This window comes from Haliotis rufescens, unplaced genomic scaffold, assembly GCF_023055435.1.
Source record: "Haliotis rufescens isolate VD_foot unplaced genomic scaffold, xgHalRufe1.0.p SCAF_13, whole genome shotgun sequence".
Classification (NCBI taxonomy): Eukaryota; Metazoa; Mollusca; class Gastropoda; order Lepetellida; family Haliotidae; genus Haliotis; species Haliotis rufescens.
Window position 1 is genome coordinate 36,337,942 of NW_025963813.1, and position 16,410 is coordinate 36,354,351.

The 16,410-nt window shown below is 40.8% G+C and overlaps 1 protein-coding gene across 1 annotated transcript in view; it reads left to right on the forward strand.

The window, feature by feature from the left end:
• The first annotated feature begins 13,559 nt into the window (after positions 1-13,559).
• Positions 13,560-16,410, forward strand: part of LOC124126450 (ankyrin repeat domain-containing protein 50-like) — a 149,867-nt gene continuing 147,016 nt past the window's right edge. The window contains exon 1 of the mRNA XM_048394494.1: positions 13,560-13,680. Within this exon, the coding sequence (XP_048250451.1) occupies positions 13,581-13,680 (100 nt within the window). The 5' untranslated portion in view covers positions 13,560-13,580. The remainder of the gene's footprint in view (positions 13,681-16,410) is intronic.

The window sequence follows — 16,410 nt, forward strand, 5'->3', positions numbered from 1 at the left end:
ATCTGGACGATATGGTTCTGTATCCAATAAAAGTAGCGCTAACAACTGCGTCACCATCCTTCGATCCATCTGTAAATATAGATTTGTATTTTTCGTATTTATTTCTTCGTTAGTTGTATTCCTGTTGATAGATTAGTTGATTTGTTTCTGATTTCTTTAATTCTGTGAATGTCAGGTATACCTCTGGCTTCACCAGTTGCAAAGGAGGGAGAATAAGAGAAGATTTATTCTGGTAATGTTCTTCATAAAGGGGATGAAATACACAATCGTATGCAGGATTAGATTGATTTGAAAATAATTTGGTAATATACTGTAAAGATAATTTCATGCGTCGTATTGTAAGTGATGGCCTCTAAATAGAAACTGTTAATGGGAGATGTTAAGAAAGATCCAAGGCAGAGCCTTAGTCCTTGATCGTGAATAGAATCCAGTATTTTTAGATTGCTTTTGCATGCTCCTCCATACACGATGGAGCCGTAATCAAGTTTTGAACGGATGAGAGCTTTATCTTCTGACCACCTCCCCACTTTGAATGTGAAACGACTTTTAATAAGTCAAGCGCCTTCAGGTTTTAAGGTATTTTAGATCGGGTTTAAATGTCAAGTGGCTTTCAAAAGTAAGTCCCAAGAACGTGGCTTCTTTTACAATTTTGATAGGTGTGCCATCCAAATAAAGTTCAGGATCTTGATGTGGCTTATAATTTCGACAAAAAATGAATACAATTGGTCTTTGATTTAGCCATTTTCTAGGGACCATTTTTGAATTGTATTTAGTCATAACTGCAATTGTCTTTCAATAGTATGCATATTTTAGCCACGACATGATATGTTAAAATCATCCATAAAAAGTGATCCATCAATTGAATCGTTTAAAACCCTAGCGAGGCTATTAATCTTAATACTGAACAATGTGACAGACAAAACACTGCCTTGTGGGACACCCTGATCCTGAATGTAATGATCAGACAGGGTAGAACCCACACGAACTTGAAATTGTCTGTCTGATAAAAACTTGGATTTAAATTGAGGCAAACGGCCTCTCAATCCAAAGTCATGTAAATCTTTTAAAATACCGCATTTCCATGTTGTGTCAATGCCTTTTCGAGACCGAAAAAGATGGACACAGCATGTTGTTTATTTATTATGGCATTTTTGACAAATGATTCTAAACGAACGGGATGATCGATGGTACTCCGGTTTTTACGGAAACCACATTGTATATTTGTGATTAAATTATTGGTTTCCAAGTACCATATTAATCGGTTATATATCATGCGTTCCATGGTTTTGCAAACGCAGCTGGTTAAGGAAATAGGTCGATAATTTGAGGAATTCGTATTGTCACAGCCAGGTTTGGGTATGGGAACAACTATGGCAGCATGCCAAGCAGAAGGAAATTTATCAAATGGCCGTATGTCATGAAAAATCAGAAGAAGGGTTTCTAAGGGTTTCATGGTTCTGGTAGGTGTTTCAGAAGCTTATAGTGGATGTTATCAGATCCTGAAACAGTGTCATGAGCTTGACCCAGAGCAGTATGGAGCTCATGTATGGGAACAAAATCTATAATCTATAATCTTCTCCATTATCTGATTTGAATTTAATGGATTTCTTTTCTTCCTGCTTTTGAAATTTTTGAAATTTGGGTACATAATTGATTTATCAGTTAATAATTGATCCCCATTTTTAAGATAGTGAATGGTGGATTGAATGCCCTAACCTTTGATTTCTTGGACCCTGTTCCATTCCTTAGATGTTGGTGTACGTGAATTAAGACATAATTTCGCCATAATTAGCGTTTACTTTGTTTAAATGTACTTCGTGCTTTAGAATTAAAAATTTTGAATTAATTTAAATTATGGACAAGAGGATGACGACGGAAATAATGCTCGGCCTTTTTCCTAGCCTTCCTAGCTTGTTTGCAGTTTTCATTAAACCATGGTTTACGTATGTGAGGAATTGCAGAGGATTTAGGAATACACATGTCAGCAATTTTGTTTAGTTCAGCAGAAAAGCATTGTATAGGGTCAGGATTGTCAATAAAGATATCAGGCTAAAGTGTTTGCGAGCAAAGAGCTTCACATAAAGCCCAGTTAGCTTTATCAAAATTCCATCTTGATGATGGAAGAACATCAGATGGGGTCACAGGTGTGAGAAGTGTAGGAAAATGGCCACTTCCACAGATGTCATCGTGGACTGACCAGTCAAATTCAGGCAGTATTGTTGAGTCTGTAATCGACAAATCAAGAGTAGAGTACGTACCTGTACCAGGGTGTAAATATATGTTCGAACCATCATCAGTATCAGAAAGAAATCTCCCAACGTCTTGCCCTTGTTATTTGTGTGAGTACTACCCCAAAAAGGGTTATGGCCATTTATGTCACCCATAATGATGCAGGGTGTTAGAAGCTGGTCATAAAGTGCCTGAAGATCTGTCCGCTTTAGAGAAGATGATGGAGGAAAATAGAGAGAGAACAAAGTGAAAACAATGTACATAGTTATACGCACTGCAACAGCCTGAAGAGGGGTATTTAGTGGAACAGGGCTGTGGATAACACCCTGCCTCACCAACACTGTGGAATATACATGGTATGAATTATAACGTCTTATATCGATTTGATCAATATTTTTCAAATAGGTTTCCTGAAGACATAATGCTGACGGTGTAAAATCGTGTAGTAATAGTTGGAGATCATTAAACTTATTCCTTAATCCTCTACAACTCCACTGAAGAATTTGGTTCGAGCTGCTCATGGCGGCTTAACAGGTAATCTTGAGCGGGAGGTAAACAAGTTGTTTATATGAAATCTCTAAAGACAAGTTTTTCATGCACAGAGCATGGCGTGACCAGCCGATTGATAGAATCGGGCCAATTCTACCACCCGTCTAGGTGAAGTAAGGGTCAAAGTGGTGTGTTGGGCAAAGGAACACCTGTTCCTGGCTCCAGCGCCCTGTAACCACCAGAATCCCGTCCTCCACCGACACAGGGGCGCAACCCACGGCAAACGGGTTGCCGAATTCGGTCGCCTTCTACGACCAGCAATGGGTTGCTGAAGACACATTCTACCCCGGGTCCACACGGGGGAAGAGCTATTAGCGTTACCCAGCACTTAACACGGGGAGGTTGCTCTTAACGACTGCTGATTGTCGGCATGAGATGACTGTTGGGCATGAGATGACTGACGTCATGAGATGACCGACGACATGAGATGACTGACGACATGAGATGAGATGACCGACGGCATGAGATGAGATTACTGACGTCATGAGATGACCGACGACATGAGATGAGATGATGACGGCATGAGATGACTGACGGCATGAGATGAGATGATGACGGCATCAGAAGACTGACGTCATGAGATGACCGACGACATGAGATGACTGACGACATGAGATGAGATGACCGACGGCATGAGATGAGATTACTGACGTCATGAGATGACCGACGACATGAGATGAGATGATGACGGCATGAGAAGACTGACGACATGAGATGACTGACGACATGAGATGACTGATAGCATAAGATGACTGACGACATAAAATGAGATGACCGACGACATGTGGTGAGATGATGACGGCATGAGATGACTGACGGCATGAGATGAGATGATGACGGCTTGAGATGAGATGACTGACGACATAAGATGAGATGATGACGGCATGAGATGACTGACGACATGAGATGAGTTGACTGACGTCATGAGATGACTGACGGCATGAGATGACTGACGACATGAAATGAGATGATGACGGCATGATATGAGATGACTGTTGGCATGATAAGAGATGACTGACGGCATGAGATGAGATGATGGCGGCATGAGATGACTGATGGCATGAGATGACTGACGGCATGAGTTGACTGACGGCAGGAGAGGAGATGACAGACGGCACAGCCCTTTAATTAGACGTTTGCGTGTTTGTTGGGAGCATGATACTCACACACCTTTTTTTTAACAAGACAAGCATGTTCGGTTCGTGCATCAACAGAATCGATCCCCAACTGCCACAGAAACGCCTAGCTCGATGTAGATAGCATCTTAAGTTCAGAAGACAAGACTGAAACAGTTTGATCTTCAAAGATGAGTTAAGGTTTCATCTGAACAGCTTTGATGGTCATGCAAGGGTCTATGGCATTTTACTTACGCTTATGATACTCAACGTCGCCAGTTTGGGGGTGGAAGTGTAACGGAATACGATATCATAACTCATGGGAGAACACGACTCTAATTTGTTTTTTGTTCATTCATCTTGTATAGTTATTTATTGATTTCACCATGTAGTTTTGTATGAACCGACCTCTGTGGAAACCATGATTAGAAAATCAACAGGTGACAACTACAATGGCGGCCAAAAGATACTTTACCATAGTTATAAATCACTCCAGTTTTAAAACCACAAAAGATAGATGCATGAAGTAAACTGTTTTGAGATCAACTGCCGCTGAAAATGACAGTTATACAGCATCCGATATTGGCATGACATTTGCCCGAAATGAGGTAGGGCAGCAAAAACAAACTTTAAACGTAATGGACAAAGGGCACACACATTTAAAATCGGTCAAGTTCAATGAAACGTCACATTAATAGCGATTATGACCACCCCATGCTACAAGACCTGCAAACACTCTCCGGCGCACTGAAAAAGTCAGTCGTCTCATGACGTCACGAGAGACACGTCGCCATTCGTCTTGGAGGACCTGGATCAGTTCTTGTCGGTTGGCTGAAGGGTGTGGTCGCTGTCGAACACGACGATCCATGACATCCCAGAGGTGTTCTATGGAGGCCATGCCTGGGGAGCGTGCAGGACAAGGCAACACGTTGACGCTGTTGGCTGCATGGAAGTTCTGTACGATTCGGGCTGTATTGGGTCTGGCGTCGCCATGCTGATAAAGGACACCAAGATGAAAAGTTCGGTAGTACCGGTCTTCAGTGTGTGTAGTTACCCTGAGTCTGTCTGATGTCTGCATCAGGTTAGTTACACCAACACGGGAGCAACCAAACGTTCTAGTAATCTGGGCATGGGTGGCTCCCATCGGGTGTCCCCAATTGCACGTGTAGTTTCGTCCGCCCAAACGGCACGTGCTTTTTTTTTTACCTTTTCGGAGTTTCTTCAAACACACGTGCCGTTGACGTGCTTTTGTTTCTGTATAGAGCATTGATGTGTTTAAACTTGTGCTTTTTTATTTTTTGCAATTTTAGTTTTAAAGTAGTAAAGCTTCTTTTGGCGGCCAGGTTAGATGATTCAGAATTACAATAATAATCTGACATTTGTGCACTATTCCAAAATGAATCCTTAAGAATTTTAAAACCAGGGTTAAACATAAATATGTACTCTATGAGTCATAATGATACCAAGGTCATGTGATGGCTTGTGAACTATGCTTAAGATGGGAAATCGCGCCCTGTACAGTGGCTTCAGATATTTGGTCATTTTACATGACACATTCAATATATTGTCTTCTGAGCTGAAAGCAAGTTTTAAAAGAAATGTATAAACGTTGTGTTTTTCTCAAGATATGAAAAAGCACATCCAGTGTATTTGAAAACGTGTGAGGTGGTTGGCTTGCCTATTGGTTGATGCATTATCCTGACATGTTAAGATTAGGTTTAATGTCCCAACTGCTGGAATATTTTCTAACGCGGCGTATATTCATATGCACTCAATGAATAAGAAACAGGGGACACGGGTGGCCCAGTCGTCTAAGGCACCGCGATTCGCTGTGCAGAGTTGCGTCCCTTGGGCACGCCAGAAACCTATGATTGTGGGTTCGAATCCCGGTTCGCCCCGAATATGTTTCTAGGTTTGTCAGCACCATACCCGTGCTCGTAGGTTTCACCGAAGTGATAAACGTCTGAGACCTGTGACATGTGGTAAAAAAAATCGACTGGGCCACCCGTGCCCCTTCTCAAGCAGAGCTTCATATTTAATGTTATATACTATGTTCACTGGCCATGTTTGGGTGCGGGGCGCTCCAATGATATGTTGCCATTAAATGGAAAATTGGGAATATTGTGACACGAATGTTTTATGTTTAAGCATTGCCTCTTATAGTTTGAAAGTGGGGAGAGTTTCGAAAAACAACAACTGTGTCATGAAATTTGTAGTAATTCCAATATTCGTACTTATACGAACGAAAACGTGAACTTTATTTACAACAACTTCTAGTGTGTTGCATTTAGCGATGATTCTTACACCGCTATCAAGCTGGAGTGACAACCAAATGATAAGAGGTGTAAATGCATGACAAGTTGTGATAAGCATCAGATTAACATTGACAACAATTATTAGATTACAAGTAGCATACAGATAAATGGATGAAGCCAAATGTACATTAAGAATACCAAACAGCACACAGTGAATGAAGCACACAGGTAATGAAGCCAAATGTAAGTAAGAATAAGGATTAAACCTTTAGCAAAATCTCTTCTTATTAGGTCAATTTGCTGTGGACTGTACAATGTCACTCGCCAAAATTTTTGGTTTGTTTGTTTGTTGTTTGTTGTTTACCGATGTACTCAGCAATATACCAGCTATATGACGGTGGTATGTAAATAATCGAGTCTGGACCAGACAGTCCAGTGGTAGGTATCATGAGCACCCTCACCTACGCAATTGGGATGCGATAGCATGCATCAACCAAGTCAACGAGCCTAACCACCAGATCCTGTTAGTTGCCTCTTACGGCAAGTATGGGTTGCAGAAGACCTATTCCAACCAGGATCTTCACGGGTTCACTTACCCAAGAGAAAATTGTGTCTAATTTCAGAATTGGCCTATTTCACAGGGGAGTCTGCCGTTGCAGACATACACTTCAAATTCAATCTGCCACACCATACGTGAATAAACAGTTATGCAGGTGTTTATAATTAAAGAATTATAAATACTTGCTGTGGGAAAATACATCACGTGTATACAATATTGTCGGTTTGACAATTTTTGTTAATTGTGGATGTGCAAATCAGCATAGATGACAGAATGAATTTTGTATATTGCCTCAGCAATCCTGATCATCGTTTAATGGTACATTGTATTTGATGAATGGTTGAGGCGGGGCCAATGTCGCCGCTCAGCATTTATCAGACAACTGAGAGTGTCGTCCGTTTCGCGAGAACCACCAGCCCACTTCCCGACCTTGTCGATAAGAGTTATCTAATCGGTACACAAATAACGGTGTCTGTTCTACCGCGAGGCTTGATGTGGCGTCAGTGTTGACGGACTTTGATTTATGTCCATCACAGGCCACAGAAATCCTCAAAGTATTCAATCGGTTTTATTCACAAAGATGTGTAGGCCGGCGGCCCATCTCACATAGTGTAAGATTAGTGTTGGTTGTTGGTTGGTTTGTTGTTTTACGCCGCACTCAGCAATATTACAGCTATATGACGGCGGTCTGTAAAATAATCGAGTCTGGACCAGACAATCCAGTGATTGATATTATGAGCATCGACCCACGCAATTGGGATTGATGACCTGCATCAACCAAGTCAGCGAGCCTGACCACCCGATCCCGTTAGTCGCCTTTTACGACAAGCATATTCGCCTTTAATGGCAAGCATGGGTTGCTGAAGACCTATTCTACCCCGGATCTTCACGGGTCGTAAGATTAGTGAGTAGTTATATTTTTCTATAACAACTCTTCGTGGTTCTACGGACTTAGACATTAATTAAACTATGACAAAAGAGGCACAAGAGCATGTCACATATCATATGGTAAGAGCATTGTACATACATGTTTATGTCAAAACTTAGCACGCACCATACACGCATAATCACGGACACCTCTGCAAAGTTAGAGTAGCGTGTGTGCACAGGAACTCGATGATAGGGTGTATGTATATGGAGGTGTGTGATTTTTTTTCTATACGAATATATTATGTTATACACGCTATCATCGAGTCCCTGTGCGTGTGTGTTCAACATCGTGAATCATCCATTTGAGAAAGCATACTTCATGTGTGAAATCGTGCTGCATGTTTGGTACAACCATCCATCTTGATCAGCACGTGGGCTCGAGTCTATTATTTCAGCAATATATTATTATTAAGATACTTTAAAATTAGAATATAAGGCAGGGTAGTTTTTTAATCTTTCACAGGACTTTGCGACATGCTATCTTAGTCTCATGACCCGCATACATCTCACCACCTGCCTCAACACCGCGTGATTGATAATGCCCGTATCACTGACGAGTACGATTGATATCGTAAATTGCCATTGTTCAAAATTCAAAGCCACTTGACAATGAATCAAGGTCCGGAAGTCGCACATGCTTCTGCCACAGTGCGGCGTAAATGAAGATAGTTGATCTTACAAGTCAATAATATTCAGAACTCGAATAACATTGAAACAATCCAATGAGGGGGTCCAGAACTGATCATACCGTTTGTGACTTCCACCAGTGACAATGAGAAAACATGGCTCAGACATTTACCTTTTCAATCATTAGAAAATTACCATTGTCATGTTTAAAGCGTGGTTCAGAATGTATTTACTTTTCGCGAACACCTGGTATCATTTCTATTTGATGATGATTCATAAACAAATGCCCAGGATTTGAGTCGAACAGTCGACTCTGCTTTATGCAAATATTTCTGTTGGATACGGAAAAGGTTGTGTCGCTTTATTTATATAATTGTAAAGTATATTTCCAGCGCCACCTCTATTTACCATTTGGACTCTTCTTGCATACTGTTATTTGACAGTGTAACTTATTGTTAAACCATGACTGTAACCACATTGCAGTGTTCCTGTTGAGATTCAGAAGAAGCACATTGCATTTTATTTGAACAATGATTAGTTGTCAGGAATGTTGTACTATTAAATGTAAGCAGTGGTGAGGAAGTTATTATAATTAGATGCTCGAAATATCGGTAAACTTCCGTTCCGGAATAGCGTGGATGGATGTCAAGCGTTATATACTGACCTGCTTTGAAAACGCACCAATATGAATCCATGAAAATATCATGATATTTGGCAAAGAACAACGAAAATACCCCATGGTTAGGAATTAAGGAAGTTTGGTTTAACGCCGCTTTTAACAGTATTCCAGTTATATCACGCCGTGTCAGCTAAATGTGGGAGGAAAGCCCGAGGTGATGCAGGTCTCAGACGTTTACCACTTCGGTGAAACCCACGAGCACGGGTATAGTGCTGACAAACCTAGATACATAATCCGGGCGAACCGGGATTCGAAACCCCAATCATAGGATTCTGGCGTATCCCAGAGACGCAATCCTGCACAGCAAATCGCGGCGCCTTAGACGCCTGGGCCACCCGTGCCCCCTCCAGGGCCTAAGGCCTAAAGCGTCAAACATCAGTACATGCGAGTGTTATTCGCATGACCTGTAGTTGTATCTTGACATAACTATTTTTCGAAGCTGACTTTCCTCTTGTTTCCTTTTTAAATTATAGGAGTGTATGTCTTCTAACGCCATAGTCACCGGTGTCCCATCTATGCCACGGCAGCCTGTAAATTATCAAGCCAATTCAAATCAGTGGTTGATGTCATGAGCAACGTTCTCCGCCGCCAGGTTCGATGACATGCTATCTGATCCTGAAAGTACCTGTAAGTATTCTAACCCTACAGTATAGAGATCAGTCATCATTGTCCGGATGTCCGGATGTGTGCTGTGCTGCATTCAATACCCAAAAGTTATAAATTACGGGAAGAAGCCAATAGCGAGAGAGGATATTTATGGATATTAACTTCTTTATAATGAGGAACTCCATAACAAAGAAATTGACATCCATAAATTCTCTCTCTCATGTGGATCACTTCAAAAAGACTTTCAAAGGCTCGATTATCCGACAAAACAGTATCCACTGACTGCACAAGTGAAAACTATATGAATAGGTCACTAAACGTCCGTTAATACAATGTTTTCGAGAAAAGGGTAAGCGTGACTTCCATGATTTCCAGATGTTCAGGACGCGGTGAGATAAAACACAATGCACAAGAATGAACTTTGTTGACCATTGTGAGTCGTTTTATTGAGGAAAAGAATTGACCCGTGAAGATCCGGGGAATAATAGGTCTTCAGCAACCCATGCTTGTCGTAAGAGGCGACTAACGGGATCGGGTGGTCAAACTCGCAGACTTGGTTGATGCATGTCATCGTATCCCAATTGATCGATGCCCATGATATTAATCACTGGATTCTCTGGTTCAGACTCGATTATTTACAGACCGCCATCCTAAAGCTGGAATATTGCTGAGTGCTGCGTTAAACAACAAACCAACAGAAATGAAAAGACGACAAAAGAAAGTTCTAACATGGATGTCCTTTTTTGCAATTGGGGCGGTTGGGTAGTCAGTAGTTTAAGCGTTCGCTCGTCACGATGAAAACCTGGGTTAGTTTCCCCACATGAGCACAATGTGTTAAGCCCATTTCTGGTTTCCCATGCCGCGATATTGCAGGAATATTGCTGACCGTGGCGTAAAACCATACTTACTCAGTCACTTTTTTCGCAATTCCTGTATCATGGTACCACGCCTTAACTAAATATGAACTAACTGAAAAGGGTAACTGTGCTCCAATCATATGAAGTGGCGTTTTGTTTATTTGTTGTTTAACACCACACTCAGCAATATTCCATTTTATGATTGCGGTCTGTAAATTATAGAGTCTGGACCAGACGATCCCATGATTGACATTCGCAGTGGTGTAAATGTTATGTTATTGAAAATATGAACATGCTATTTTGTCATTCGTCAATGTTTATAATACCAAATTCATTGACGCAACCCATACCTGGTGACAGGAGGTAGAGAGACACGAGGGGTGGTCTAACAACTGAATTAACAATGTCAGTATCGGGTGGGACCACCATTTGCGTTGATACAGGCGGCGGAGGTGCATTGAAGACACTAGATGATTGAAAACAGCTTGGATGGATGCTGTTCTAATTGTTAACCCTATATTGGACTAACAGAGCTAGCGTCACCGACTGGTTCGCTCCATCCTTACCCTGACTTGTTCTATGGGGGAGAGGTCTGGAGAAACAGTCGACCATTGCAGTAGGGCAATGGTATGGTACCTTAAAAGACCTGGAAGACCACAGGGCCGACCCTCTGTGCAAGACCAATTCCAGCCCACAACACGATGCTTGGACCACCCCACGAGTCTCTCACAACAACACAAGTATCCGAATAACGTTCCCCACGGCGTCGACGCTCGGTGTCCGCACTAATGTGTCGCTGGTGTGTCCCCATGGTCTGTCGAGCAGTTTCCGCAGCAGTAACAAAGCGATCTAACGATCCTGACGTAGGGTAGTGACCCGTGGTCTTCCACTACGTGGTCGGTCATCTGTAGTGTTGCTGGTCTGGTACCGTTGCTGGAGCCTGTATGTGGTCCTTACGTGAACTTGAAATGCATTGGTTACTTGCGAAGCGGTTTGTCCAGCTTGCAATCGTCCAAGGGCTTTGGGTCGCTGATTTCTTGTTAATCTTGGCATGTGGTAACAATTCAATAACGAATGATCATGAATGTTATCCGATCTGGGTGGATTTTTTTGGGGGGAAAATGAGGGAAAGCATGTGCATTTCACTTTGCACAGAACTTAAATGCATCGGGTTACCATGTTTATTGCCGTGGTGCGTTTGAGCGATCGGTTTTATTGTAATCTGCTTTGTTTTTTTATCATCAGATTTCATTTTTCAGGACAAGGTAATGTTAAATTTTAGAAACTTTGACAAAAATTACCCAGATATTCAAATGACAACTTGTCATGCAATGTGACTTGGGTGACGTTTCTTTTGCGGTTCAGTATACATGTGAGCAGGACATCATATTGGAAACTAAAATTCGTTGGTTAACTTGTGAATGATGAATATGTTTGATACTCAGTGATATACAGATGTTCGTAGTTTAATCGTGGCAATATTATGTTGCAGTTGGATGCCAAATCTGAGCGTCAATAGGACAAAGGTACGAAGACGAACACAAGGGAGGTCGTCAGCATGCTAAGATACAACTACATGCAGAATACAGCATCATAAGGGGAAAGAAAAGCAAAGAAAAGTCATCAGTTCTGGGAAAAGTAGCAAAAGCAGTGTCAGCTTTACGTAACAGTGGCGGGGGAGTGTTCTTGGTACACTTGGTCGGGATATCATCAGAAGATAGGTGTCTCGAATACTTTGATGAATTTGTAGTAAAGACATTCACAAACTTACTTGAAGGTGATGAACTGTATACTGACTCATATGAACGTAATTTCCTCAGCGAGAAACCGAAATTTACAGACGCGTGTGACTTTATTGTAGTTGACGTTAACAAAACAGCTGGAGTAGCAACAGTTGATTTCAACACTAAGGCAAACAATGATAATGAGAACCTGGTTATAACATCACTGAACCTTTTGGAAGTATTGAATAAAACAGAAACAAATACGACGAACCAAGCTTCTCTCAGGAACCTGCCAGATGATGTGAAAAAGTTTCATGAGAATCGACATATACAGTTGAAAGCATTTAAAGACAACACTGAAGAGATTCAGCGAAAACGAGCTGATGTGGGAAAATTGACTGATCATATCTGGCACACTCTTAAGCTGAAAGACAATATAACTTCTATGTCAAAGCTGGTTCAAGGCGGGTCATACTACTTGGGTGTTAACGAAAAGAAAGTTGTCACAGAGGGAGGTTATCAAACAAAGGTTGCAGACATTGTTGGTTTCAAGCTACACGTGAGTCAGGCATCCTTGATAGAGAGTATCTACAGGAAGGTTGATTCTGATCTGTCTATATTGACAAAGCAGGGCAAGTTTACAGACGCTCCTAGAAACCTGATAAACATAGAATTCTACCCTATCCAACAATCTGAGCTATTTGTTTTGGAAGTAGCTATTCGATATTGCGATGGGGTTGGTTTTTATGATAGACAAGGGCCGAGATCCTACATTCTCCATGAAAAAACCAAAACCGTAAGAATGAGCAATGATGAATGGCTTCAGAAATTATCAAGTACACGTGCATTGAATGCAACATTTCTTAAGCTTCAGGTGTGTCAATGATGTGAAATCGTTCAAAAAAACAAAGAAAGAGCAATTTCCTTTCCAGTGATTTTCCTACCTGAACAAGACCAGTAAAACATCTTCATCTGTTTCATACAATAGATGCACGCATACAGATTCAGAGAGACATAAACCTCTCTACAAAACTATATGACAAGAGGGATGACGTCAACTTTCCAATAGTTAACTTTTTCCCTTCAGCTGCACTCAAGCAGCACCATCAGCTGTACTCAAGCAGCACCATCAGCTGAACACAAGTAGCACCATCAGCTGTACTCAAATATCCCCACCAGCTGTACTCAAGCAGCACCATCAGCTGTACTCAAGTAGCACCAACAGCTGTACGCAAGCAGCACCATCAGCTGTACTCAAGTAGCACCATCAGCTGTACACAAGTAGCACCATCAGCTGTACACAAGTAGCACCACCAGCTGTACACAAGTAGCACCACCAGCTGTACTCAAGTAGCACCAGCAGCTGTACTCAGCTACCACCATCAGCTGTACACAAGTAGCACCACCAGCTGTACTCACTAGACACCACCAGCTGTACTCAAGCAGCACCATGTCCGACAGCAGTAGTGACACCTCAGTCGGGTCAAGCCCATACCAGTCTGACCAGGAAGTCATGACATACGTCATGGTTGGAGAAGACACAAATACAGGTAGGAAATTAATTGTCAATCCTATGAATCATGCCTCCCAGGGATACAGGTGGGAAATTAATTGTCAATCCTATGAATCATGCCCCACAGGGATACAGGTAGGAAATCAATTGTCAACCCTATGAATCATGCCCCCCAGGGATACAGGTAGGAAATCAATTGTCAACCCTATGAATCATGCCCCCAGGGATACAGGTAGGAAATCAATTGTCAACCCTATGAATCATGCCCCCCAGGGATACAGGTAGGAAATCAATTGTCAACCCTATGAATCATGCCCCCCAGGGATACAGGTCGGAAATCAATTGTCAACTTATTGTCAATTTAAAACAAGTATTTTTCTCTAATATTGGAAATATCAATCGTGTCTTAATCAACGGTTTTAAGCATAGCCTTTTGCGATCATCGGGATTACAAAGTTCATATGTTCCTTATTTATAACCACGAGTTGTGTTATTTCCACCTTAAACTTTTCCCCATTTAGAAACAAATACGTCAAAATTGTTCAAAACTTATTGTGCATTATGCGTTGACATGCGTATATTTCTTGTGAAGCAAATATCCCAATATCTAATTTGGGAAAAATTCCTTCGTGGAGAAATAAGTTCCTGGAACTCTTCGATATGAAAATATCTGAAACTATATGACGGTAGTTACAACACAAACGATTGTTGTATTTCATTATACAGGTGGTGTAATCTTCACTTGTGGAACGGCTGATATATCCTAACAGTATACAGTCAAGTTTCGTTAATCCGACACTTGTTAATCCGACAACCGGCTTTATCCGACACTAATGATGGAAACCGATTAAATCAGTGCTATTTAGACCCGTTAATCCGACAGTCTCGAACTCCGACACGGACGCGCCTTATTTGCAACGAATTGCTGAAGTCACTTATTAATCAGTCTCGTTAATCCGTGGTCATCCGTGGTCATCGGTGGTCATCTGCCCGTGACATTAGCCACTAATTGTACGTATTGTAGTCGTTGTCGCTGTCACTTTCGATGAAAATTTAGACGTCGTTTGACTGCAACTGGAGGTATAACAAGATTAATCGTTATGTTACACATACAAAACCAGCAAACATAGCGCCAGCTGGGATGTTACTGAGTTGAATGTAATGTAAATGTTAATGTCTTGAATGGATACAACACTACAGAGGTTGATCGTGTACTAGTATTTTAACTGGACAAGAAACGAATCTGTCAGGCACCACTTTTTACATAAATCAAATAGTCAAGAGAATATTTCAAAACAAACAAATAATTATATTTATTAATATTGGATATGTATTTGTTCATGATTATGTGCTTATTTCTCACCGTGACGTCTCGGACTTATTCAATGAAAGGTGCGAAAACCAAAACTTTTATGTGGAATTATCAATATAATCGTATAAGGTTCGACCATCGGTGTACATGACACATTTTTATATACTTTTCACAATTCTTCAACAAAATAATAAACAGTTTAAAATATCCCGTGATTACAATATTTAAAAAGGGGTGAAACAACTGACTATATTGTACAAAACGCACAACCAGAAAATCGTTAAATAAATCTGTACTTGTTTAAAATGTAAACCTAGCCAATTTCAGATTTTACAGTGTTTCTTCTATTTCGAGAGATCCATCGTCTATTAGTTGCATAGATTGGCATATTTCATATGCATTGAAATGGAATCGTAGTTATGATTATGGAATTAAAAATAGAAACATGTTACATAGATTTTGTAAATTGCTTGACGCCATGACTGACACAAAATCAAGACGACAGTAGTTATCTGCATTTCTGACAAGTTCTCTTGGTTACAATGAAAAACTTTAAAAGCAAAAAACAATACGCAGGTGGCCAGATTGTTTCTGCTTACTTACATGATACATTTATGTTGATACGATTCCTGAATAAACGAAATTCCTCCTCTGAAAATCCCGCGTACTAATGTCAGTGATGACGCCATTGAGTGAAAGTCGGTCACCAGAAGTGATGACATGTGTAAATATTGTTGTACGATGAGAACAAAATAAGGGGTAGTGGGTATCATCGAGAAATATCTTCTGATGTATGTGGTATTGGCAAATGGCAATGATCTGATCATACCTCCTGGTGAGTAAGCGATCAGATCTAATGGGTTCAAATAGCTGGTTTACTGAGATGGGGGAGCACTAGGTCTTTAAGAGGTCAAATTCAAAATTGCCTTTTGCAGCCAACGACACGGGTAAAACTATTTCTGTTGGCTAGACATGCACGAATTATTCGAGGAATGCTTGTGTTGAGTCAACCAATCTCAGTTTGACTCATGTTGTTCCACTCATCAGTAAGAGAAGCAAGTTCGTTGATAGTGGTTGGTGGATTTTGACGTTGACGCATACGTCTGCCAGTGACAAGTTTCATACGATTATCCTGACAATTCCACATAAGGGGATGTTTTTCACATCTTTCATTGTTTATTCTGAGACGAAATAAAGAGAAACAACTACTATGTAATGAACAAATATATGTCAAATATTGATATGATATTTATTGAAAGGATCAAACAGTCTGACTGCAGTGGTACGAGCGTATATATATGTTGATAATCTTCCGGAAGATTTCCCTACCTTATTATTTGCTGATGACATGGTAAATGATGCCGAAAGCATGTCTAGATTACTTCAACAAATTGATATTTTATGTACGTTTTACAATAATTATAGCATGAAAGTGAATAGACAAAATATTAAGAT